Source organism: Equus asinus, chromosome 1, assembly GCF_041296235.1.
Source record: "Equus asinus isolate D_3611 breed Donkey chromosome 1, EquAss-T2T_v2, whole genome shotgun sequence".
In the NCBI taxonomy this organism is placed as follows: Eukaryota; Metazoa; Chordata; class Mammalia; order Perissodactyla; family Equidae; genus Equus; species Equus asinus.
Window position 1 is genome coordinate 112,685,043 of NC_091790.1, and position 27,503 is coordinate 112,712,545.

At 38.2% G+C, this 27,503-nt stretch overlaps 1 protein-coding gene and 1 long non-coding RNA gene across 4 annotated transcripts in view; both read left to right on the forward strand.

The window, feature by feature from the left end:
• Positions 1 to 27,503, forward strand: part of PTPN12 (protein tyrosine phosphatase non-receptor type 12) — an 88,333-nt gene that overhangs the window by 11,855 nt on the left and 48,975 nt on the right. For 2 of the 3 annotated variants that reach the window (XR_011502218.1, XM_044769349.2), the window contains exons 2-3: positions 25,859 to 25,885; positions 27,298 to 27,406. Coding sequence is in view for 2 of the 3 variants with exons in the window: in XM_044769349.2 (XP_044625284.2) it covers positions 25,859 to 25,885; positions 27,298 to 27,406 (136 nt within the window). In the remaining variant the exon portion in view is untranslated. The remainder of the gene's footprint in view (positions 1 to 25,858; positions 25,886 to 27,297; positions 27,407 to 27,503) is intronic. The other variant, XM_044769350.2, reaches the window with a different exon arrangement.
• Positions 1,066 to 8,445, forward strand: LOC139044872 (uncharacterized). Its single transcript, XR_011502254.1, has 4 exons — positions 1,066 to 1,371; positions 5,214 to 5,322; positions 7,726 to 7,884; positions 8,203 to 8,445. It is a non-coding gene; the product is annotated as an uncharacterized lncRNA (long non-coding RNA).

Sequence of the window (27,503 nt, forward strand, 5' to 3'; positions counted from 1 at the left end):
TGAAGCCATGCAGCGATTAGTTTCTGTCCTGGCCTTGCTGTGATTAGAAGCAGGTTATCTAGGAACATTGGAGATAGAATATCTACCTGGAAGGACCATGGTCAGGCTAGTATTTATGTCAAGCTCCTTACACAGTATGTGGAAGGTCCTCAGAGGTTACTCAAGATGTCGTATTACTCTAATGGAAGTGTATTCCAGATTTAAACCATGGTGGCAGGAGAGCCTGAGTCTGCCTGGGTAGACGCGGACAGTTTCAGCAAAGAGGCCACATTTGAGCTGAGCCTTGAAGAGCTTGTCAGGTGGACTAGGATAAAAGGCAGTTCAGTTTTAGAAAGCAAACAGCACTTGCAAAGACATAGAGATGAGAACTACATGTAGGTTTTAGAGAGAGGAACGGGGAGGCAATGTATAAAATAGGCCAAACCCGTATACCCAGATAATAGGAGGGAACTCCCAAAGGGAGAGCTGCTCCCATGCTGGGCGTGAGCTGACTGTGGAATTGGCCTGTGCCTTCCTGAATGTTTTGGTGAGGGGTGTTTTGATGTTTCATTATTATGATATAGTTTACCTTTACAATATATGGTTTAGTTGGTATGAATGATCTTTTTAAAATCAGATTCCAGCCATGTGGTCATTGTTCTTAAGTCTGGTCATTTTACTTTATCCTGTATATATAAAGTAGTACTCTCTCTGTATAGTTCTTAGATGGTTAGATTAGTGTTTTTCATTGGCTCTGTTAAAAGTGCCCTGTAAAAAAATTACATTAAAAAAGTCTTTAAGCCCTAGGCAAAGTTCAATGGTAGGCCTCTTGCTTGGTTTGGATTCCTCAGCAAATTTGAGTTTTCCATGAGATGACTCTGAGAGATTTTGAGACTGCACATTTGGGACCAGAACCAAAGTGAGAAAGGAAAGGCGTTCTATATCCCATGCTACAAAAGTGTGGAGAATAGCTTTTTTGGACACCTTCTCCCACATTGTGTACAGTGGATTTACTTGTAACCCATAGACCCTTTAATGTTGAAAGAGACGCTAAAACTGTTTAGAAATGAAGGAACTTGTTACAGGTTTTACAGTGAGCAGTGGGCAGAGCTGAGTTTGACCCAAGTTTTCAAAGCAGATGCTTTTTCTAGGACATGGTATTGCCTAGGCCAACAATGGCATTCTTATTATTTAGGGGAAAAGTTAATAAAGAAAAAAATGGGGCATAAATATATCCTGAAAACTATAGAAAAATTCTTTGTTGGTATAGATTTTTGGTTGCAGGCTACTTCCAAAGTAGCTTAAGTGAAGAAGGAATGTATTACAGTGGAGTGCTGCCCCTGAGCTGCTTGAAGGACCAGAACCAAGAAATGGAGAGCTGTGCGCGCTGAGGTGACTCTTCCCTTCCCTTGAGCCCCGCTGTCCTCTGTGGGTCTCCATGTTGATCAGTTTCTTCCCTAGGGCTGCTTGCATGCTTGTCTTTGCTTCTCTGTGCATCTGCTCTACTCTTGTCTCTCTTTCTGTTTTGGCTTTCACTGCATGGAGCTGCATGTTCTGAATAAAGGCGTCCCTTATGGTCATCTAACCTATGTCATTAGCTTTATCTCAGTTTAGGGGGAGAGCTCAGAATGACTAGAATTGTTAGATCACTTTCACATTTCTGAAAGCGTCAGTCACCTTGCCAGTGGGATGGGTATTGTGTAGTCTGAATGTGTGAAGTTGACCAAGGTGGGGAGCTTATTCAGAGGTGTATGGAAGGGACTTTCTTAGGGAGTGAGAAGGATATTCACCAACTAGGCAGGCAGCCCAAAGAGTATCTAGGACAAAAATCCTTGAAACAAAACTGGAAAAAAATTTTTTTTGACTGTTTTAAAACTTCAGCTCCAAATAAACTCCATCCACCTTCTTTCAGAGAAGGAAAAAGAAGCAGAGTCCTTGTGACTTGAGAGGACATTCTGTTGGCTATGGGAGTGTCATTTCACATATACGGTACCTGTTAAACATAACGCACATTTTTAAGGTTTCTGTGTCAAAATTATAAAATTAAGGTAGTCTATAAGCTGCGTGTTTATCGTGCCCAAGATTTAAATTGTGAGTTTTCAGTGTTAAAATGTGGAACCAGAACATTACCTTCTTGCAGGGAAATATTATTCTAAACATCACTTTTATCAAAGTATTGTATCTGGTCGTTCTTTATTCACTCCCTGAATATGTGCCCAAAATATATCACTATCTGAAAGCCTACTGTATTTTCTTTACAATAGATTGTGCATTAATAAAATAAATTAACTATAGTTGCTTTAGTTCCCAAGTCATCTAAATTTAAGTGCTGTACTATTGTTTGCCCGGTCGTCAGTGTGTCTGTCCCTGTACTGTGTGTATCTGCCTGTCTTTGTGCCTCCCTGTGCACCTCTGCTCATCTTTATCTGCTCTGTTGGCCTGTTTGTGCCTGACACTCATCAGTGTTGGAAAGGGGTTTTAGAGACAAATCAGGATGTACTGTGTAATTTAGAAGTTTGCTATAATTTATGCCTAATTGTTTGTAATTCTTTATTTCTCATACTACTATAAATAGATTATATATAAATGCCAAGGAGGAATGTAGAGTAGGTAGATATCAATAATAGGATTTTGAACTGAAGTAATTGAATCAGTTCAAATATTATCTTTTTTTTTTTTTAAGATTTTGTTTTTCCTTTTTCTCCCAAAGCCCCCTGGTACATAGTTGTGTGTATTTTTAGTTGTGGGTCCTTCTGGCTGTGCTATATGGGACGCCGCCTCAGCATGGCTTGATGAGCTGTGCCATGTCTGCGCCCAGGATCCGAACCAGTGAAACCCTGGGCCACCGAAGCAGAGCGTGCGAGCTTAACCACTTGGCCACGGGGCCGGCCCCACAAATATTATCTTTAAACCCATTCACTGGCATTATTAGATGTTGCACAAAGTAAAAACTTTTAAATTTACTTTATAATTTAGATAGTAGAAGATTAATTATTAAAGTAAGAGAAATATGGTTTTAATGTTTAATATACCAGATGCTTTGGTCTTTTCATTTTGTGTAATAGTAAAGAGGGAGGGTAGTTTAATAGTTCAAAAGCTAGAAAAAGAAACCTTTTCTTTGTGAAAATCAACATTCAAAGGAATTATTATTAATGGTAGAAGGCTAAAGCTTAAAGTAAGCTTTCTTGAATGAGTAATTAGGTGGGCTTTGGCTGGCTCCACGTCCTCGGCCCCTTCTTCGTTCCTTTAACCCCTACTGTCAGCTGCTTTCAAGCTCTACCATTTTGCTGAAATTGCGGTTACGATAGTTGCCTTTGGTTGCTTGGACACATCCAGTAGATACTTTATTGTGGTGTGTCTCTTTCCTCATAGAATTCAGCACTGGTGCCTTTTGTTTTTGTTTTTGTTTTTGGGGAAGATTAGCCCTGAGCTAACTACTGCCAATCCTCCTGTTTTTGCTGAGGAGGACTGGCCCTGACCCAACATCCATACCCATCTTCCTCTACTTTATACGTTGGTCGCCTGCCACAGCGTGGCTTTTGCTAAGTGGTGCCATGTCAGCACCCGGGATCTGAACCGGTGAACCCCGCGCCAGTGAGAAGTGGAATGTGGGAACTTAACTGCTGGGCCACCGGGCCGGCCCCAGCCTTTCTTTTTTTTAAGTCCTTTCCTCCCTTGATGTTGAGGCATCATTTATACCTGTTTTTTCACCTACCTCTTTGGTCTCTCTCCTCTCTTATTGGCTCAAGTGCAGCATACTTTCTACTTTTCATGATCTTAGGTCCTAAGGGAAATATAATTGAATACTTGAATATTTAGAAATAAGAAAAAATCTTGCTAATCTTGTAAGACTGACTACAGTGACATGGCTTATTCTAATGCTGCTTAAGAGTTTTGAAGAATAATAAAATACTGATATTTCCTCACACCCTACATTCTTGTGATGGCTGGCGGATTATTTTTAAAGTTTTTTTGGAAAATGCACCTTAATCTAAACTAGAAGTATAGGATGAATAGTTAACCAATATTTAATTTTCTGTCACTGCCTCATTATATGCCAGTTTTTTATTGTTTACAAGCCATATATTGTTTGCAAACCATATCTGTTTATAGTATATCTAATATTTTCAAATATGTTCCCAAATGATCTCACCATTTATTATTTTTCTTATTGTTAAAGAAGGTTTAGAAAATTTTATTTTAAAATAGAATGTGGATTGACTCGATATATGAATTGTCACTGTTTTATCTTTCAGATATATTGTAGCTAGACAAGAGAAGAAAAAGAATCTTTGATGCCAGTGGGAGGGAATCTTAATTATAGGATGTTAAGAAAGGAATGTGTAGATGGCCAGAAAGAAAGGACCAGGCAGAAGTAGCATATCTTTGTGATATACTTGATTTTAGCAATTTGAGTGTCCAGTGTTATACTGGATTCTCCAGTTGATGTAGATCTCAGCACTTGTACCTGGGTTAGACCCAGCCATTACTTATGACCTGTGTAATTTTGAGTAAGTTATTTAAGCTACTCTCAATCTTAGTTTCCTCATCCATTAAACAGGAATATTTTACAGTGTGAGAATTAGTAATAATATGATTAAAGGACATAGTGTATCAGGTGTTATTCTAAATAAATGATAGGAAGGAAGAGTTATTGAGGGCCTTAAGTGAGAAGTGAAATAAATATAAGAAGAAAAGGCAACCCCTCACTCTTTTTCTCTTTTGGGGACGTCTTTGGTGATAGAGAAAAAATAATGTGTATAGTGTATTTAATTATCTGAAGATATCATTGATAGTAACTTGGGAGTTTTGACTTTTTCCTCCAAGCCAGTGATGTCCAAACTTGTGATGACAGGAAAGAATTTTTGAGCATGTACCTCCTCAGTATAGCTTCATTAACTTAGAAGTTTTATACTTGTGATACTATGCTAAAATTATTACTATAAAGTAGATATCAAAAATTAGAATAGGATGAGATAAAGCCTTTGCGAAGAATATTTCTGAATTTAAAAAAATTATTTGCTGATGGCATATAAAGCATATTTGGTGAGAAACATAATATTGATAAAAATCTTGACTTGTGAATCAAAAGAGTTCTGAGTTTGATGGCTTCCATAGATTGAAAAGCTGTCTAATAAAGACGCATAATTCCAGGTGGCTTCCATAGATTGAAAAGCTATCTAATAAAGACACATCATTCCAGGTGGCTTACTCATTTTTCTTTATTCCTCCAGTATTTATTGAATGCCCACTGTGCACCAGGCGTTGTCCTACACCCTGAAGACTTACGACTCCTCATGGAGCTGTTCTCTTGGCAAGAGTTGGAGAATACCTAATAAACAAGTAATATATAGTAGGCCACATATTAAGTGCTATGGAGGACAGTAAAACAGAGTAAGGAGGAAAAGTAGAGTGTGTCATTTATCTATTACCACAATAATGTTGTGTAGTAACCACAAAACCTTAGTGGCCTACAATAACAAGTATTTTTTCATGTTGGTTGTCAGCTAGGCTCTTTGCAGATCTTCACTGAGTTTGCTCACGTTTCTGGGGCCGGCTGACTGTCAGCACAACGAGCCTGGCTGTGCTGACTGGGATTGCTTGTGGCTGCTCCACGTTTCTCCTTGCTCAGTAGGCTGCCTGTGGCGCACGTGAAGGGGAGATACACAAGGCCTATGTAGGCTTGGAACTGGCATGCTGTCGGTTCATGCCGTCAGTTTCGGCACATTCTGTTGGCCAGAGCAAATTATAACACCACCTCAACTTCAGGGGGGGGAAATAGATTCCTCCCCCCCTTTTTTTAAAGATTGGCACCTGAGCTAACAGCTGTTGCCAGTCTTTTTTTTTTCCCCTGCTTTTTCTCCCCATATCCCCCACTGCCGTACATAGTTGCATATTTTATTTTGGGTCCTTCTAGTTGTAGCATGTGGGATGCTGCCTCAGCATGGCCTGATGAGCGGTGCCATGTCCTCGCTCAGGATCCGAACCAGTGAAACCCTGGGCCGCCGCAGCGGAGCATGCGAACTTAACCACTTGGCCACCTGGCCGGCCCATAGATTCCACTTTTTAAGCCAGAAAAATCTCAACGTCATGTGTGGTTTTAGTATAGGGAGGGTTGAAAAATAGGCTATTATTATGATCAGTCTACCATATGACAGGTGTAGAGGGTATTCTTATTACATGGATGGTTAAGACTTTGAACCAAGACTTGAAATAGTGAGGAAGTGAGCCCTGCAGTTATCTGCGAGAAGGACTTTCCAGACAGAAAGGACATTAACTGCCCAAGATCTTTGTTAAGAGTCTTGAAGGATGTCGAGGAAGCCAGTGTGCTTGAGCAGAAGGGGTAGGAAGAGAGTAGTAGGTTTGCGGTGGGTTGGGGAGTTGCGGCAGACCATCCAGGTTCTTATAGGTCATTGTAAGAACTTGGGCTTTTCCTCTAGGGGAGATGAGAACCTTTTGGCTTTTACTCTTAGGTGTGATGTTATCTTACATTGTAACAGGATCGCTTGGGCTGCCGTGTGGAGAAGAAAATGTAGAGGAATAAAGACAGAAGCAGAGACCACTTAGAAAGCTCTTTCAGTAGTTCAAGCAGGAGGACCTGAGGACACTGACAGTGAATATGAAGAAAAGGCATGAATTTGGAAGGCAGTTCTGAGGTAGCATTCAGAAGACTTGGTGACATTGGAGGGTGAGGAAGGGAGGAGCTTAGCCAAGCAGCCTTGGACACTGAATGACAGTGATGAGCTAGGGAGTACAAGAGGAAGGGTGAGTTGGAGGAGTTGGGTACTGAGTTCAATTTTAGGTGTACTGAGTTTGAAGTGAATTTAGATCTCAGGCCCATTTCATGCTTGGCCCTGTAGATCTCTAATTTTTTTGTGTATGTGTGTTCATTGAACTCATGAAAGAAGAGATTTCTGAGATTAAGAACATAACACTGAGAATAACAGAGAAATACAGAACATTAGAGACACTTAAGTGTCTGCTTGAGAATGATAAACTCTCAGTGCTGGAGAGTTAGGAGCAGAACCTGGAGCGTGGTGCAGAGGCCAACTGGATCAAGGAGTTTCAAAGAGAATTTCGATTTAAACCTAGATTTAGCAATTAGGAGTCATGGGTGACCTTGTCAAAGGCACTAAGAAGAGGGTATGACAAATATGCATTAAAAAATCTTTTGGGGGTGAGGGGCCGGCCCGGTGGAACAGTGGTTAAGTGCGCACGTTCTGCTTTGGCAGCCCGGGGATCGCCACTTTGGATCCCCGGTGCAGACATGGCACCGCTTGGCACGCTATGCTGTGGTAGGCGTCCCACATAGAAAGTAGAGGAAGATGGGCATGGATGTTAGCTCAGGGCCAGTCTTCCTCAGCAAAAAGAGGAGGATTGGCAGCAGATGTTAGCTCAGGGCTAGTCTTCCTAAAAAAACAAAATTTTTTTTTTTTTTTGAAGAATGGAAGATATTATGTGGGTTTAGGCAATTGTTAATAGGTAAGAATGGATTATATTTTATTTTTTAAAGCGGTGGGAGAATTACCCTTATTCATGAAATTGTGTCATATATATGAGTTGTCCTGAAAAATAAACCTGTAGGCATTTTAGGGAAAAGAGAAGTTGGGGAAGGGAGTGAGGGCAAGTCAAAAGCTAATGGATTGGTTTGGGTTATTATTCTCTCCTCGCTTAGTCCTGGACCTCCTCTTCTCCCCTTTCTTCCCTCTGTGCTGCTGTTTACCTTGTCCTCTACCTCGAAACAAGATGGTCGTCCACCGCAACCAGAGCTGCCTTAAAGCCCGGGGATGATGGAATCAAGGAAGTGATTGCAAAACCCTGCGAGTGTTGAGTTGGTGCCATGGCGTTTGTGCTTAATGAACTCTCTTACTTCTCAGTACAGCCCAGTGAGCAGATGCTGTTTAGGTGAGGAAACAGATGCAGAGTTGGCCTTCAGCTTGGTGGGGGCACTGGGAGCAGTAGGCCTCCAATAGTGGGTCATACTGTGCAGAGCTTTCCCCCTTGAAGGTGCGTCAGTATGGGCGAGGTGGGAGTAGCAACCATTAAATGGTCCGCATCACGTGGCAGAAAACTGTGGATGGAATAAATTGGGTGTGACAGAGTAAAGGTGTAACGTAACTTACCTTTTCTCCTTTTTTGCTTCCATACACGTTGTATCTACCTCTATTATAATTCACGATATCATATTACAATTCGTATTTATTTTTCTGTTTCTGTTGCTAGGTTATGAGATCTTCAGTAGCCAGAGATCCAGATTCAGAGGTTCAGAGATGCAGTGGCCTGGATCTGTCTTGTCTTTATACTTTTGGTACCTAGCCAGTGGCCACATGATAGGTGCTTTGTAAATCTTGTTAAATAAATTTATCACTGTGATATGCTTACAACGTATGTTTAGCAGACAACGCAAATAACCGTGTTTGTATAATTCTGTAAACCTGGTTTATATAATAAACTGCAAAAAATGTCACCAGGGCATTTGCATTGTATTCTCAGACTAATTCAAGCCCAGTTTTTACAGACGAGGAAACTGAACTTGCACAAGGTCACATGAGTAGTAAGTGGCAGAACTATTACAACTAGCAAACCTGTGCTCATAGTGCTTAGGTTTCGTGCCTCTTTCAGTGCCGGTGTCGGCACCAGCAGCAGCATCTTTCCTTCCTCACTCGGGGGAGAGACTGACTGGCAGAACCTTTGAAATAAGTGGTGGCCTGACACTGTAGAATCTAAGTTTTATGCTGGCTGTCAACTATGTATTTGTCAGCCTTTTGCCTTAAATATACTTGAGTATGGATTGGACATGTTAGTGCCCCGTGTCTGTTAACATGGAATTGTTTTTTTTAATGCTGTGTGTGAACCATTTTTAGTCACGGGGTGGAAGGAGGAGATGGCTCCGTCTCTGCAGACTTATCAGTCAAGCCCTTCTGTTCATCTGCCTTTAGTACTCTGCTAGTTAGTGTGTATGTTGATAAGTACTGTGGGCCCTCCCTATAGTTTCAAAGTTTGTTATATTGATAAAACAACTTCATTGAAACAAAACTCCATTGAGGGTAGAGGTTAGCACTAATTCAGTGTGTAAAACGAGGACGATTAGGCTCCCTTTCACCTATTAAAGTTGTAAAAACAGGTGTTAAATGGTCACTGTATTTCTTAATCACATCAGACTTGGAGTCAGATACAGAATTATCCTCTTTGCTTCATTTCCAAGAGAGTGAGTTATTTCTGACTTTTCTGGTAAATTCAACCTATTTGAATGGCAGTGGGGCTTATCTGATCCCTTTCCTGAGGGAATTTTCAGTAGAGATGGGGAAATAAAGATGTATGCACATAACTGATGCAAAACTGAACACAATACTGCGGGACAAAGTGTCATGAGGACGCCTTTTTTTGCAACTTGTTATTGTGGTAAAATCTTCATAACAGTATTTACCATTTTAACCATTTTTAAGTGTACAGTTCACTGGCACTAAGCACATTCACATTGTTGTGCAATGAAGATTCTTAAAAGGGAAAAATCACATACTGTTAGGAGAGTCCTGGAATGCCTTATAAGAAAGGACTTTCAAAAGGACTCCAGAAGGGTAGGTGCATTTTGGTGGAGGGACTTAACAAGTAGAGGTAACCCTTTAAGCAGATAAATACAGGTGGGTATAATGAAGAGACTTCAGGGAACAGCAGTTAGTGGCAGCGTTCGCTAAACAAGAGCATCAAAAAGAACATTTATAGAAATAACTAATATAATGGGGCTGTTGGTGAATTCATAAGTATTAAGACATCAAACAGGGAATTGGTTAAAATAGTATGAATTTTTAGAATAAATGCTGTCAGTTTTCCACAGGTAAAAGTAGATTTGGTCTTTGTCATGCATGAAATGTTCTAGCCAGCAGAAAATTTATAATTTAAGCAATAAATTTTATTTGACTATAGGGGATATACTCTAACATAATTTAATCCCAGAGATTGCCAGTGTACCCACACTACACATTAAGTGTTAAGGCTTATACGAGCAGTGTTGTATGGCTCAAAGAATTCAAGCTGATAGTGAAGCCCTGAGTCACACTAATGGCCTCATCCCATTAGAAATTAGCTGGTACTTAAGAATTGTCACTTCACAAAGTGATGCAAGAGAATACTTTGCCTTAGACTTCACTTTGTAATATAAAATGGTAGCTGAATCATAAGATTTCTTCATTTTATAGTCAGGTACTGCATAATGATGTTTTGGTCAACAGTGGACTGCATATGTGATGGTAGTCCCATGAGATTAGCACCATATAGCCTAGGTGTGTAGGAGGCTGTGCCATCCAGGTTTGTAGGAGTACTGTAGGGAAGGAAGAAATTTTCCTCTCCCCTTCTAGATTCTTGGTCTAAGAATCAAATTGACATGAGACAGATTAACAGGAGGAAAACAAACAGAAGTTTAATAGCATGTATACACAGGACAAACCCAGGAAAAATGAGTAACTCCTCAAAATGACCAAAGCTCTCACCTTAAATACCATGCTCAGCTAAAGACAAAAGAAGATGTTAGGGGTGAGGAGAGGGAGGGACTTCAAAGGGAAGAAGGGCAGTTCACAGGTAGGTGACAAAGAGCAAATGTTTGGAAACAGGTGCTCAGCCACAAGAGACAGAAGAAAACAGAGGGGAGTCCAGCACACAGACTCTTCCAGGTTCCTCCCTGTCTTCCACCTGGTTCGTGTTGTGCTGAAGTGATAGCTGCTTCCTGAGATCGGTTTCTGGATCTGAATTCTTTTAGGCAGTTGAGGAGGTGACAAAAACTTTCGGAGTCTTAATGTTTCTTAAAAACAGCGTAAAATAATCCTCATGTTGAGAAGCATATTTTGGGTTCGCATATTTTGTTCCCCTTCAGTACACTCTCTGATGTTTGCACAACAACAAAATTGCCTAACAACGTGTTTCTCAGAATGTGTCCCCATATCTGTTAAGCGGTACGTGACTGTATTTCAAAATAAACAAATTCAAAAAAGATATAATATCCACCATATTTGGGTAAATTATTTTTTATGTAATAGTTGTCTAGAGGGAGTCAGTGAGCCAATAGAAAGAGACTGATGAAACATTTAGGGCAAAGCCAATCTGAATTAGAGTGCTTTTTCTCTTAGATTTAAAGCGCAAATATTATGTAATAGTAAAGATCAGATTTGACCTTATAAAAATTAAAAAAGTCTGTAATAAAAAAGGTAATGCAAAGATAAGCAATAGATTAAGATAAAATATTTTCAACGTATTTCATAGGTAGAGAATGGTTTTCTAAAATATGTGAGTAGCTTCTAGATATCAATAAAAAGAACACTCCAGTAGAAAAATGAGCATATGCTGTGAATGATAATTAACAGAAAAGTTAATAATGTGTGTATTCTTTGACCCACCCAGCATTTCAACTTCTAGGAATCTTTTCTTTATAATATTTGCGAATGTGCATAAAATAGTATATCCAGGTATGCTGGTTTCGGCACTTTGTGAAACAACATAAAATATCTATTAATAAAGAGACTTTAACGTGGTTGACTACTTCAAAGGAGAGGGATATGGAGAAGGGGTTACTTTTTCACTTTATAGTGTGTGCAGAAAATAATGAACGGAGCAAGCCTGAGACGACTGTCCTTAGAAAGGCCTGCTTGCAAGGTTGGCCGTTGGCTGGGAACTTGGACTATGGGGAGGGTTCCCATCATTCCATGATAGGAATGGCTCACTGTGCCTTTACTGTACAAATAGAGTTTATGCTGGGCATCTGCTTTCCTTCTGGTAGTCTGGCATTGTGGTTCGTGCTAAGCAGAGCATGTCTGTGACCAGCCCCCAGTAAAAGCTCTGGGCAGTGAATTGCCGTGAGCTTCCCTGGTAGCTAGCATTTCAAGGTGTTGTCACCACTCATTGCTGGAGGAATCAGTTGGGCCCCATGTGACTCCATTAGGAGAGAATTCTTGAAAGCTTATGTCTGGTTTCTTCGGCACTTTGCCTCGTGCATCTTTCCCTTTGCTGCTTTTGCTTTGCATCCTTTCGCTGTAATAAATGATAGCTGTGAACACCACTATTTGTATAGGCCTGTGAGTCTTCCTCACGAATCATCGAACCTGAGGGTGCTTTTGAGAACCCATGATGCAACTGGTATGGTTTGAATGTTAGCATCTGCATGTATTGCTTGGATAAATTTAAAATGTTAAATGTAACGTATTACGTGTTTAAATTATATGTGTATAAGTGTATAAATAGGCATATATATATATACACACACACACACCTTATCTCTAAGCATATGTTAATAGACATTTTTGTATGTGTGTATTATCTGACCCATTTATTCTGCACATTTTTCCACTGGTGATAAAAGATTCAAAGCTTTCCTTGGTGACATTGTAGGTAATACGAAATGAATCAAAAACAGAGTGTCTTCAGGTATGTTATTTTGGACAAGGAGATGCTGTTTTAGAGAAATTATTTTAAATTACACTTCATTTCTTTATCAATTTCATATGTCAATATGGTAAGCCACAAAGGTCAGATTTCAAGTAGCATTTTAAGTGTATACTCTTCAGTTATACAAACTATTACCTCAACTTACTGAACTGAATGTATTATCAGCGTGATGGGAGGTGCCAGTTCGCTATGTGATGTTCTGAACGCGGTTATCAGCGCCCATTATGTCTAAAAGACTTGCTGTGCTTTATTAATTATGTGATACGTGGAAGACACTAGCAGTGTGGGGGAATAAAGAGAAATATAAAAGATTATCTCTGGCAGATGGGAAATGATAATCTTTGGTGGCGGTCACAGTGGTAGTGATGAGATAAAACGTGTAAACATGACAGATGTAAGAGGCAGGAATGGTAAGTGCTGCGTGACTCGGATGTGCTCTGGAATGTGTCCTCCACGAGGGCGGGGGTTTTGTCCTGTTCACCACTACATCTGTGTGTCTGCCCGGTACCTGGCACATAGCATAGGTTAGGAGAAAATGATGTGAAACCAGTCATCCTCATGAAGGTGATAATTGAATCTTACTTTTTCCTTTTATTATAAATGTCTGGAACCAGTGTGTCAGCAAACTGAAAAAGTAGATTATTTTTTGAAAATTGTCGCAGTTAATTCGCGAGTAGAGTAGAGCTCTCTAATACGTGGGTATTGTGGGGCCTGGTAATCTGAGATACTTTAGTCGCGCTTACCCACAACTAGCTGGTCCCCCTTCCTATGCTGGATAGGGCATTTAATTTCTATGCAAACAACTACAAAGGGTTTCTTTTCCTTTTTTGAAAAAAATTTTTAGTTGTGGTAAAATGCAAATAAGATAAACTTTACCATCTTAACCATTTGTAAGTGTGCAGTTCAGTAGTGGTAAGGACATTCACATTGTTCTGCAGCCGGTCTCTGGCACTCTCTTCATCTTGCAAAACTAAAACTCTGTACCCATTGAAGCACTCCTCTGTCCTCCCTCCCCCAAGCCCCTGGCAGCCCCCATTCTGTTTTCTCTCTCTATCACTTTGACTATTCTTGGTACCTCATTTAAGTGGAATCATACAGTATTTGTCTTTTTGTGACTGGCTTATTTCAACTAGCATAATGTTAAGATTCATCCATGTTGTACCATGTCTCAAAATTGTCTTCCTTTTTAAGACTGAAGAGTATTCTGTTGTCTGTACTATATTTTATCTGTTCGTCACTCAGTGAACATTTGCGTTGCTGACATCTCTTGGCTGTTGTGAATAATATTGCTGTGAGTGTGAATGTACACATATCTGTTCACTGAACTGCTTTCCATTCTTTTGAGTATGGACCCCAGAAGTGGAATTGCTGGATCGTAAGGTAATTCAAGTTTTAATTTTTTGCGGAACTGCTGTACTATTTTCCATATTGGCTGTACCATATTACGTTCCCACCAACAGTGTACAAAGGTTCCAATTTCTCTACATCCTTACGAACATTTATTTTGTTTTTTTGATGGTAGCCATTGTAATGGGTACGAAGTGTTATCTTGTGGTTTTGATTTGTATTTTCCTGCTGGTGAGTGATGTTGAGCATCTTTTCCTATACTTGTTGGCCATTTGTTTATCTTCTTTTGAGAAGTATCTACTCAAGTCCTTTGCCCATTTTTTAATTGTGGTGTTTGTTTTTGTTGTTGAGTTGTAGTTCTTTATATCAAAGTGTTTCTGTATTTCCATCTTTAACACAAAAGCACCAGTTTATAAAAGTTTGACAATCATAATAAAACAAAACTTGTGATTCATTTTCAAGGTAAAATGCTCTCATCACATAAGACAGTTAATGTGGCATCATAATTCCACTTCAATTAATAGTTCTTAGAATCAGCTAAAGTTTCAGTTATTTATCATTTTTCCTCCAAGATTGCTATACAGATTCACATAGCTTCTGCTTGTCTCAGTGAAGTTTCTGCTTTAGGAAATGTTAGTAAATTCTCTTCAGTGACTTTTGATGCAGGCTCGTGAGCCTAGGAGTCAAAAGAAAGATCTCTTGGACTCTCAAGGTCTGGTAGTAGTGCTCTTTTATTCAGAGGATAGCTTGGGACAGGACCCATGGGCAGTGAAGAGCTGCAATGGGTTGAGGGAAGGGCTAAATTTATAAGGGTAGGTATGTGAGTTATTTCTTTACAAGACAAAGGAAAGATTATGTAAAAAATCATTAAAGTGTTATCAGTGCAGGTGGGGTCTGTTTATTGGGTGGTCCTGTAACTTTGCATAGGATCAGGTCTTCCCGGAGGAGACAGAGATCCATAAGGAGGGCAGGATGCCTTGGGCTTCTCTTCTCTCCCTGGGGCAGCCTTGATGCGTCAGCTTTGACCATGGTTTCAAAAGTTGTCAAAATGTCACGTTTTATTTAAAATTTTGGCTTAGTTTTGTATTTCCTCTACATCATAAGTGTGTGTTTTTATTAAAAGTATTGCAGAAATCTTGATAATTGTTTATAGGTAGGTCTTAGTTTCTATCATGATTGAGGTTTGGCCTTTTTGTTTGATTTTACGTGTTGTAAGAAAAAGGAGCACTGCTTATTATTATGAAGAGATATTTGAAGACAAAATCATGCCCTTGGTAACTTGGGGTGCACCTCTCTTTGTAGTAGTGTGGTCTGGCTTTCAGGACCAAGTCTAAAATAATGCCAGAATGAAATACTTTATGCAAGGAATCTGAATGTTTGGTATAAAAAATAACCTCCAATTCATTTCCCTGGAGAAATATACTAAAACTTAGCGAACACGTATTTGCCTAATTACCCAGGTTTGGGTTTAGTTCTTTTATTTTAGTTTTCCTTCGCCGTCCTGGGTTAGAGTTATAGAAGTTATAGGACTTAGACTTACACCGTAATCTTGCCTTACCAATATCCTGCCCTCTCCCGAATTTTCTTCTTACTATCTTCCCCTCTTAAATATGCAGTCTTCCAAATTAGTTGTCTAGCTTTATTACTATGGTTTGGGCATCAACTCATGTTTAAAACTGCATACTTTTATCTTTCCTGTTCATCATACTTACCTATCCTTTTCTGGAAAAGTTATGTGCTAAGTTCACTGGCCAAAGTTTCTAATAGACCTGATTGTTCATTTGTAATTTCTTCATGTTACTCCTATTTAGATCAGAATCTGTGTTCTTGTTATGTTTGGCCCTGTGGAATTAATGTCCTAATGGGAAGGTCTGCAGTAAAGAACAGAGGCTGAGTAATACTCAATTTGAGGAGGGTGGATGTTCCTTATTAGCAGGTGGAACTGAATGTGCCTTGGTCAGCCTGCTCTGGAGATGCCAGTGATTATTATTATCAATATCCCCTAACCTCCCATTAAGAATTTTTTATAACAGCTTTGTTGATAAATTCACATTTATGGAGATTAATTCATGTATCTTAAAATTCACCTCTTTAAAATATACGTTTCATTGGTTTTTAGTATAGTCACAAAGTTGGACATCTATTAGCAATGTCCAATTTGAGAACATTTTCGTCACCCCCAAAAGAAACCCCATACCCATTACCAGTCACACCTTGTTCCTCCCTCACCCCAGCATCCTGATAACCACTGATCTACTTTCTGTCTCTATGCATTTGTCTCTTCTAGACATTTCATATAAATGGGGTCATATAATATGTGCTTTTTGTGTCTGACTTCTTTCACTTAGCGTGATGTTTTCAAGATTCATCTCTTGAGAATGTTTTAGTACTTCATTCCTTTTTATGGCTGAATAATACTCCCTTGCATGACTATACCATGTTTGTTTATTTGTTCATCGTATGATGGACATTTGAGTTCTTTTCACTTTTTGGTTCTAATTAATAATGCTGCTATGAACATTTGTGTTCAAGTTTTTGTGTGGACATATATTTTGAATTTTCTTGGGTATGTACCTAGGCATGGACTTGCTGGTCATGTGGTAATAACTATCCTTTTAAGGAATTGCCAAACTCTGTTTCTATTGAGAATTTTAAACGCAATTTTTTTTAAGTATGCTTTTTTTGGTGAGGGAGATTGCCTCTGAGCTAACATCTGTTGCCAGTCTTCCTCTTTTTTTTCTGCCCAGAGCCCCAGTGCATGGTCGTATCTCCTGGTTGTAGGTCGTTGTGTTTCCTCTGTGTGGACACCGCTGCAGCATGCCTTTACAAGCGGGGCGTGGGTCTGCACCCAGGGTCCAAACTGGTGAGCCCGGGGCCACCGAAGCGGAGCGCAAGCACTTGCCCACTCGGCCCCACTGGCTCTAAAACGGAATTCGGTGAACAAAAGTTTGGCAACCCAACCTAACTTCACCTCTGCTTGGTCTCTCCTCTTTGAAAAATGCTAATGATTGTATTAAAGTAAATCCTTTCTTACACTTAATTTTTCATCTTAAAAACATAAATACCTTATACAAAGAATTTTTTTTTTGAAGATTAGCACCTAAGCTAACAACTGTTGCCAATCTCCTTTTTTTTTTCTGCTTTTTCTCCCCAAATCCCCCCACTACATAGTTGGATGTTTTTTGGTTGTGGGTCCTTCTAGTTGTGGCATGTGGGACGCCGCCTCAGCATGGCCTGATGAGCAGTGCCATGTCTGCGCGCAGGATTCGAGCCAGTGAAAACCTGGGCCGCTGAAGCAGAGCGTGTGAACTTAACCACTCGGCCACAGGGCAACCCCACAAAGAATGTTTTTATACATTGATAGGAAAAATTGGTACAACAGATCCCTTAATAGTAATGCTTTATGTGTTACTAGACTTGGGGAGTTGGAATGGAAAGGTGCAAAAATATGGCTTGTAAATTTAGTCTGGTTTGCTGGGTAATTTTCAGGTTTTCGGATATATAACAATTAGGATGTATGTGGTCGCTGTGTAGATTGATTATGGAAGGATTAGGGAGAATGTCAATGACAATTTATTCTACCATTCCAGAATTTGGCCCATGATTTATTTTGTCTATTGCAGTCTAAATAGACTTGCAGTATGCAGTTAAAAATTGCTTTCTGAAAAAAGAAAAATTGCTTTCTAAGTTTTTAACAGGAATTGGAGCTGGTAATGAACAGTGTGATCTGAAGTCTCCTCCTCAGGTATGGCACCAAATCTTAGGGTACACACACAAAAGGGATTAAAATGGCCTTTAGGAACAAAAATTTGGCAATATTTGGGTATACAAATGAAGATATTTTGGTATCTGCTAGTTTCAATAACAATTCTGCTCATCTGAGGCAGCTAATTAAAATTTTCCCTTGAATGTTTCACGTGTTGTTAAATCTCACCTTTTACATGTTTAAAGTCGTCGTCATGCTCGATGCTGTGTTAGGGTGGTTAGATACACGGTCTGATGACATAAACACATTGCTTATGTCTCGACTCCTGGACATACGTTAATTAGTTATTTATAGTATTTCTTTTCCCTTTTTCCTCATCATTCAAAGGATTTCTTAAATCTTTTTATTTTTAATTGAAAAGACAATGTAGTTAAAGGAAAGGAAATTAAGTTACCTGTGATCCTATATTAAAACACCTGTCTTTTGTCATTGGCAGTGGGACTAGAAAGTAAGGGCCGAGCTTGGGAGATGTTTACTGAGGTGGACCCACCAGAACTTGAAACTGATTGGATGTGAGAGAAGGCAAGTGGACAGATAAGGGGGAAAAGTCCAACAATACTAGAGGTTTTAAGCCCGAGTAGGTGAGGAGGGCCAAGGTGCCATGAAAATGAAAAGGGACACAGAAGCGTTTGAAAAATCAGATGAATTCCTTTCTGTCTAGTTAGGTTGAATTGCTGTTGGGGATGTTCGGTAGCACTTTGAAAATGGAACTGGAACGGAAAAGTCAGGACTAGAAATAGAGATTTTTGAGATCTTGATAGATGTAATAGTTAAAGGCATGGAAGGGAGGGGATACACTTGACAAAGGAAGAAATTTGGGGCGAAAACAGTTGTGCAGAGAACACATACGTTTGGGGCCTGGAAACAGGAGCCAGAGAGGACTGACGAGCAGGGTAAGAGGAGAATCAAGAGACACTTGTTTCATGGAATCTAAGAAAGGGGTTTTAACAAGGGGCGGTTCATCTGTGTTAAACACTTTGTAGGAATTGAGGCTTCTGAGGTTTTGATGCCTTTTGGAGATTATTGGTGATTTCGTAAAAGTAGCTTCAGTAACAGTGGTAAAGGGGAGAATGAAAGTTTCAGGGAGTTCAAGAGTTAATGGTTCACCAGGAAGTGCAGGTTTCTCTGTAAAACTTTGGTCTGTTGACCACATCTTTGTGGCAGTCTGGCCTAGCAAAAAATAATTTATTTCCATAGTGGTAAATATGTATTGAACTTTCTTAAACTGCAAAGGTCACTCTTCCTGTGCTATATTTGTTTTTGCAAAGATAAATATGAATTCTGCATCCATGCTGTTAATTTGGGGGTCTTCTTTGTTTTATTTTTTAGTTGAACAGTTGGTGTTATTTTGGCTTAATGTGTTAAAGCTGGGACTCAATATTCTCGATTTTATTGTATATATATATTATGTATTAAGAAATGATAAGATTAGAGATGGATTGCTTTGAAATACTTTGAGAGTCTGGGCTTGGCAGAGTATTCCCCAAAGTAGACTAAAGGGTGAAAGAGACTATGGTGATGGTGTTTTCTCCAGTCAAGACACATAATCAGGTGAGGGGTGGCATAGTCAGGAACCATAGTTTTAATACCCAGATTTTGGAATTTCTGAGCTGTTTGCTCGAGGGACAGTGGGACAAAACATTTGAATTAGGATTGACCTGGAAAATAGGGAACGACTGGTTGCATGAGTTAAATGGTTAGAGAGGCATTAGATACAGGATGGTGAAGAAACAGATGAAAGAGAAGGTGAGGGCTTGGTGAGTAGAAACAAAAATAATCAACCTGGGAACACTTTTCTTTTCCATTTTCTGTATTAAATGTCTTTATTTCAATAAAATTAATATATCTAATATATATGACAAAACGATTTTATTGTTCTCTTAATTTAAATGAGATTCTACTTTATTTCCATAGGAATATAGCTTGGAGGTAGAGAGGGAATAAACTTGCATTATATCTTCTTATTTCAATTTTGAGAAAACATTGTATTTTCTTTTCCAACTAGAAAACAAGAGCCTTTCTTAAGAAAGAAAAAACATTTGCTTCTTGTCCAGGCTGTGCAAAAAACAGTTATAGGCTTGTTGTGAAATTTTTTATTACCTTTTCTTCTTTTAGTTTTTATGCCTTGCCATATTTATTATTTTTAAATATACAGTCTGTAGTACAAAGTTTTATTTAAAAACAAATTGTCAAAATTAAGGTCTATAGCTACACTCATTTAGGGAGGATTATAAAGCTGCTGTGTTGAGATTTCCTTTGCTGGTTGATGGAACTAGAAATTGAACCCCAGCTTCTCTGTCTCAAAGCTGTTCCATTGTGAAGTAGTAATGAAATGTAAGCAGGGAGAGAAAATTGTTTCTCATGTATACTGGTCAGTTCTGATTTGCATCCATTTTCTCTGAACCTTACCACCCGCGGAGACCTAAACAGTTTATTGACTTGCTACCGTTTGTCATGGGTTGTGCTGGTAGTAGCTGGTATTAATTAATAGAAGAGGAAGATACGGTCTGCATCTTCAGGGAGTTCACGTTGTATCAGGGATGGTATGTGTGCGTGTATAATTACTGTATAATTACTGTGCGTTGCGATGTGTCCTAGATTAGAGGTCTGTTTAAAGGGCTGTGGTCAGAGATGAGGAAGCAATTTGAGAGGAAGTGGAAGATGGGAGTGGGTGCCCGTACTAGTCTCAGGAAATGTTTCAGCAAGATGATTTCTGTACTGAGCTAGAAGAAAGCAAGGAGTTTGCTTGGCAGACTACTAGGAAAATAACTGAAGCATCAGAATCAACATGAACAAAGAAAATCATTTTGTTACCTAAAGACGCGTCAGCTCAGCCCTCATTTACTTCAAAGTATGTCCTTTTAGTATCAGTCCTGACTTAGCTTCAAATGAGAAGGCTTAGCTATGAGTATCTAAAAAAGAATGACAGATAAGTTAATCTGTCATGCAGCAATAGGTAAAGCATAAACAAAGATAGGAAGATACATTTTGAAAGTTGAAGTTGCATATTTTGCAGTTAAAGGTGGACATTGCAGTTGTATGATTGAAAGACCCTTGGGTTGTTTTAGTTGCTTGTAACAGTATTATTAGTGGTATGCATATTTTTATATAAATATGTTTGTGAAGATTTAAGAACAGCCAATTAGAGATAGTATACTTGTGGTGGAAATTATACTCTGATTTTACTACTTGCTGCCATTACTTTGGGGTTTAAAAAAAAATTTATCTTGGCTTAATGATGCAACTTGTAGATAGTGATAACTTAGCGTTACGATTGAGTGGCTTTTGTGACCGAGGACAATTAAATATTTCAGGTATAAAACCAGATGAATTTATTCATTTAACAGTTATTATTCAATGCCAACTATGTGCCAACCCCCCCCCTACCTTTTAAAATTCAGATAGATTCTCCAGCAATTGCCTCGGATATTTTTCAGAGCAGTGGCAAAAGCATTTTATGAGTTAGGTATTCTTTTATTTTGCTGCAATATAACTCTTAAGCTTAAAGTAATTTTATTTCACTTTAAGGTACAGTTTTAAGATTTGTATATTCTTGTGTGCATGTTTACTTTAAGTACTGTCTTATGAAGCTCCTTACTGTTTTTTAGTGTTATGACATTGAGGAATTTGAGGCAGTAGTGTCTGGCCTAGTAACAGAGCATGAGAAGTCTGCAATATTTAATTTATTTGCATCCCATCTTACTCCAAAAAGAATTTGATTTAACTTAATTTCCATTTTAGCTCCATTACTTTTTGTATCCATTTGTTTTCTTAGTTGTCCTAATTTAAAATCCAGCCAACAATTAAGTGCAATACTTGTCTCTGTCTAAATGTGTTCTGAATTCTAAGTCTGTTCAGTGAATACGAAGAGAACTAGATAAATTTTAGAGGTGGTGCTAATACAACTTGCTGATGGTTTGGATGTTGAAGGTGAGGGGGGTAAAGAAAGGAATCAAGAAGGATTCCCAGCTCTTAGGCTTGAGCACCTGTTGGATGGTGCTGTTTGGACATGTTTGTGATGCCCAGGAGACACCCAGTGGGCAGTCCAGTAGATAGGTAGCTGTTTGACAGGAGACATTCAGCAGACATCTCACAACTCCTTCTCATTAGCCTCGGTCCTTAGATCAGCAGTCACACTGTTCGATCCTTTTAAAGAACTCAAATCTTAACACACAAATGGATACCTTAAAGAGGATAGGCATTTTGCCTATGACTTTTAGAGGTCTTTGAGAAGCAGTTTGTTGATTTAAGATTAGGGGAATAAACTTTTTGTGTCTTAAGAAATAAAGAGAAAATAATTTGGAACTTCGAAAACAAAGTGAATATTAAACTCAGTTTTTATTTGCATCAAAAATTCTAATATATTATGGGGCTGGCCCCGTGGCCGAGTGGGTGAGTTCGTGCACTCTTCTTCTGCGACCCAGGGTTTCACCAGTTCAAATCCTGGGCGTGGACATGGCACTGCTCATCAAGCCTTGGTAAGGCGGTGTCCCACATGCCACAACTTAAAAACAAGGACCCACAACTAAAAATACACAACTGTGTACCGGGGGGCTTTGAGAGAAAAAGGAAAAATAAAATCTTTAAAAAAAGAAAATCTAATATATTAGAGATATACTGACTTGTCTGAGAAGGCTCAATAAGTAATTCTTGAATCCACCCATTTTTAATATGATTTGTATTGTATTAGGTATTGGTCTATAAAGTCCAATAAGATAGTCCAGTTTCTGCCTTCAATTTTATAGTCTAGTGACTGAGACAGACCAGTGTTGAAATACTTTTCACAAGTGGTAATAGAGCAGTGTCTTCTTAACTCCTCAGTGCTGGGGGCTGAGGAACAGTTGAGAAGGGAAGGTTCAAGAAGGACTTCACAAAGGAAATAACACTTTAGCCAGGTCCTTCTGTTAAGTCACTAGCAAGAATAATTTGTGAAATTGATATCAGAGGGTGGAGAGTTGCTTGTGGTGGTGATGGTGGATAATTCTGTATGGCTGGAGCATGAAACTCTTAAGTGAGAGAGTGTTATAAAAAGAAGCTAGGACATTGGACAGGCAGCATTCAAAATATGTTATAATTAAACTAAGAAATTGGTGGTTTATCTTGGAGGTGGTAGACCCATTGGAGGATTTTTAAGTGTGGGACTAAAAGTGATCAGACTTGCCTTTTAGAACAGTGATTCTGAGATAAGAATGGAATTAAGGAGTTTATTATGTGACTTTTTCAACTTTTAAGGGTAGACTTAATTGAAAATGTCTTTCTTAAAGGCTGTGTTTGGGTTTGTTTGCTGGTGTAAGAAAATACAAAAAAAGAAAAACCCACACCTGGTAAAGAAAGCATGTGGTATCTATAACTTATGTAAATATACCATTTAGCGATATTTTTGCCTAGTTAAGACAGTAAATGATTCAAAGTACCTCTTTACTTTAGGATTATATTAAATAATTATGTGAAACTTAAGTGAATTATTAGTGTTTAGTTCAGTGCTGTTCTCATATAGTCTGTTACGTAGCACTATGCTTATGAATAAGGTTCCTTAGTGTATGATGGCATGTTTCTCAATTTCCTAGTAACCGCTTTCCTAGAGACAATGGAAATGATGGTCAGGAAGGTGAAATGAAATTGTATGTGTACATACTTTCCATTGTATATAGTTAAATGCACTCTGGTGCTACCTGCACTTCAGGCACTGTTTGGACATTAATTTTGATGTGGTGTTATGAAAACAAAACCTTATTTTGTTTGGGCAAGCATTCAAATCTTAATCTAAGGTTAATTTAACACATGAGCGTTTAATATGCTCCAGGGGTACAGGGCATTACAAATACTAATCTGACAGTAATCTTGTACCCACGGAGCTTAGAGTTTAGTAGGGAAAGTAAGATGTATTCTCTTTATGTATTTATCATAAAGAGAAGGAAATGGTGTCTTAATAGTACATATAAGGTTTATAAAGAACTCAGAAGGGAAAGATTATTTTTGCATAAGGAGGATAAGAAACTCTGAAGGGACTAGGCCTTAAAAGATGGGTACGATTCGGAGGTCTTAAAGTGGAATGACCACTCAGAAGCAAAGAGAAAGCATACACAAAGACACAGGGAGAGGATTATCATGGCACGTTTTTAAAGTGGAATCTTGAAAGCACCTTTTCATGGATTTTTGTTTGTTTTTACCAATTACACACTACTGGTGTCAGATGCCACCAGGTGCATGCAGTGTTGTATTATTCTGATGTTTTGAGACAGAAAAGAAATGTAGAAGGAATTTTGGTTTTCCTGTATGCCATACCTACCAGTTTTATCTAGAGTCTGATCTGAAAACCTTTGAATTCTTTTTGTTTATAGCTGGTACATGTTTTTGCTCTCACTTGCTTTTGAGCTATGATCTCTCCTGTCCCTCTTTTTGCTACTTGTAATTCCCTTTTTCCTTTTTCATCCCTAATCTGTCCTCTACCTCCCAAGAAAAATCCCAGTTCAATTTTTCACAATTATTTCATGCTGCCGTCTTGTCCATAAAATAAAGAGGAACCTAAGAATTACTGAAGTCAGCCTCTATTCCTCCATGCTGTTGATCACACTACTCCTTCGTCTTGAACCTTATACCTATACCGTGGGTCTTAAAGCGTGGCCCCAGACAGCAGCAGCAGCAGCACCTAGGAACTTACTAAAAATACAAATTCTCAGGCTGCACCTCAGACCTACTGAATGAAGAACTCTGAGGATGGGGCCCTGCCGTCTGTATTTTAACAAGCCCTTCAGGTGATTCTGCAGCATGCTCAAATTTGACTGTACGAATGAAGCATGCTTTATAGTACTTAACACTCCCAGGCAAACAAGTTGTCCCAGGATATGTGACTCCTTTTGATCTCTGATCTAGGAGAGATTTTAAAGAAAGAAATAAATCTGTAGTGATTTTAAAGAGGAAAAATCTGTAGCAGCAAATAGCATTTGAAGAGTTTCAGTAATTGACTCAATAATAATAAACATTTATTGAGCTCATTTTTTTGTGCCAGGCCGTTTGCTCAGTGACGGTGTTATCCTCATATTACGGAAGGTGACACCCAAGTTAAATGTTCAGTGTCATACAGCTAGAAAGTGGCAGACCTAGAATTTTAATTCAAGCAGCTAACTATAGAACTGACCCGTTTTTTGCTTAGGAAATACGTCCCTACTTGAGGATATCCTTTTAATACAGTTGGGTAGAGTTCTTTTGATGTTGAGTTTTTTTTAATGTACAAAAAGTTTTTAGGTTGAATAGACCACCTTTGTTTTATCTGTTACATCAGAGATTAGTAGCTCTGATCGGTGTGAAAATTTCTAAGTACACTGCTTATGTAGACTTATTTTAATAGAACATTCTTCATTGGAAGCTTGATGTAGAGAGTATCTCATGCTCTGCTAGGATTTAAGAAAACTGCATATATAAAAATTCAAACGCAAATTAGATATTTATTTGTACACAAAAGTGTTCTCAAGTTCCTTATATGCGAAATGAAAAATCATTTCACATAAAAACTTTGTTTTGCACATTTCTCAAATTTGTCATGTAAAAGAAGAAATGCTTAGAGTGATCGCAGCAGGTATTTCAGAATTATGTTGACATTTTATGATTAAACCCATCCCCCCTTTCCTTTCCTGTGTAGTTTTTATATATATATATATATATATATATTTTAAATGATTGTTACCTAAGTTACATTCCTTTTCCTCCTGTGTTTCTGCAGCTATTTAGATTGATATCCTTCTGAGTCACATTTACATAGAATATTTTGTACTGTATGAAGATACTATAAATATCTGAAAATGAAAATCTTTGAGCAGAAAAAATACAAAAATTCTGATTAAGTATGTAAGATGTATATGGAAGTAACTAGGAGGATCTTTGTTAATGTGGAGTAATGAAATCATGAACAATCTTTTCTGCTTTCCCTTTTTTTAATATTTAATTTTTTGAATAGGCAATACATTCATATAATCCAAAAGGTATGAAAGGACGTATAGTAATGTTTCCTTCCTGACTATTTCCTGCAGCTACCCGTTTCTCTTCTCCACAGACAACAAACAACCTTTGTTAATAGTTTCTCTTCCAGAGATATTTTATACACGTGTACAAGCAAATACAAATATATTTTTATTTTTCTTAACACCAATAGTGGTGTATTATAGACACTATTGTGTTCCCCGCTTTTTATACTTAATATGTATTTTTGAGATATTTCCGTATCACTATATGTAAAGAGCTTCCTCATTTGTTTTCAGCTGTATCATATTTGATTGTATGAATAAAACCAATCTTTTTACCAGTCCTCTATTAACAGACTTTTTTGATTGTTTACAGTCTTTGGTTTTTATAAACAGTGCTTCGGTAAGTACCTTTGTGCTGCATACATTGTTTCATGTGTGTGGTTTATCTAGAGGACAAATTTGTAGTACACTTCCTTGGTTAAGGGGTTATGGGTGTTTGTAATTGCCAAATCACCCTTCTCAAGGGGTTGTGCGAATGTTCTTTCCTACCAGCATTGTACTGAAGTTCTGGTTTTCGCACACCCTCACCAACAACCATTTACTTTTCAATACACTTTTTCCCCCCAGTATGCTTGCTTACTTTGAGAACTTTATTACCACAGGAAATAGCATCATAAATGTGGGGGATTTTACTTTGGCAATGTGCCAATGCAAAACAAGATGCTAGTAAGTCTTTTCATTGTAATGAAAAAAAATGCATATTCCTGCTTTAAATCTCTAAGATTGTGGTGATAAAGTTCAGTAGTTTTTAAAGAAAAACAAAAGGCTCACTATTCTATATGTAAGTGCCTATTTGTAAGATTATTTCAAGTGCTGTAAAAGTATCACAAGAATAAGTTAAGAATCTTGAATTAGAGTTCTATCTGTGATTTTTAGAAATACAGACATAATATTCTTAGTTGCTTAAATTTTAGTATCACAAGTAGCAAAAATAAAATGGTGAGAAAGTTAAATGTTACCGGGCTTCTTTTTCATTTAGTTTGTATTTAATAATTTTTTGAATAGTAAAACCAGAATGCTTTCAATATGTCTTTAAACCTGGAAGAAAGTAGGCTCCTTTGAAATTAAATTTCAGCAATGTAATTGAGTAGTGAATTTAAACGATTCACAATGCTGACTTTTCAGTGCTTCTGAAAGCAGGAAGTGTATTACTGACGTTCAGAAATATTCCAGCCCAAAGAACATCCCCACTGCCGTATGTGGTAAGGGCTTGTCACTAACTCACAAACCGCTTCTGTAACGCAGTGAATACACAGAATTGGTCTTTGTTGGACATTTCCAATTCAACGTGAAAGAACTTTGTTTTGCAGTGTCTTATAAGTAATTATTAGCTTATGCCTTGGAAGGAGCCTGGCACATGATGGGTGCTCAAGGTATATTGAGAGAAGGAAGAAAGAAGTTTATATGTGATCTTTTAGGCATGATTTTAAAACTTAGTTTTGGGGACCTTTAGTTAAAACACAAAATAAAGACTGAGTTAAGTATTCTGTGTGTTTATTAATGATTTCTAGTGTCCCTTTTCTTTCACTACTGGAATATTAATCTTATGTTTGCACTTACGCTAAAAAAGAAATTACCCTTGGGGTTAATTATTGAGGGGTGGAGAGGTATTGTGAGCTTAGAAAAACAAGAAAATGAGTTGTGAGGAACTGGGTTTAGCAAAATTCATTGAAGAGCTATTTCTAAATCATTAAAATTTTGAAAATATTAATGTTTTTCTAAACTTGAATTTTTCTTTTTTTGTGTTTTAAGCGATTAAGAAGATTGTCTACCAAATATAGAACAGAAAAGATTTATCCCACAGCCACTGGAGAAAAAGAAGAAAATGTAAAAAAGAACAGATATAAGGACATACTGCCATGTAAGTTTGAAATGCCCTTAATAGAACAAATGGGAATGCTAATGAGCAGTTTTGTAGCCTAAACCAGCTTTATTCTTCCTAATGAGTTTGATTGTTA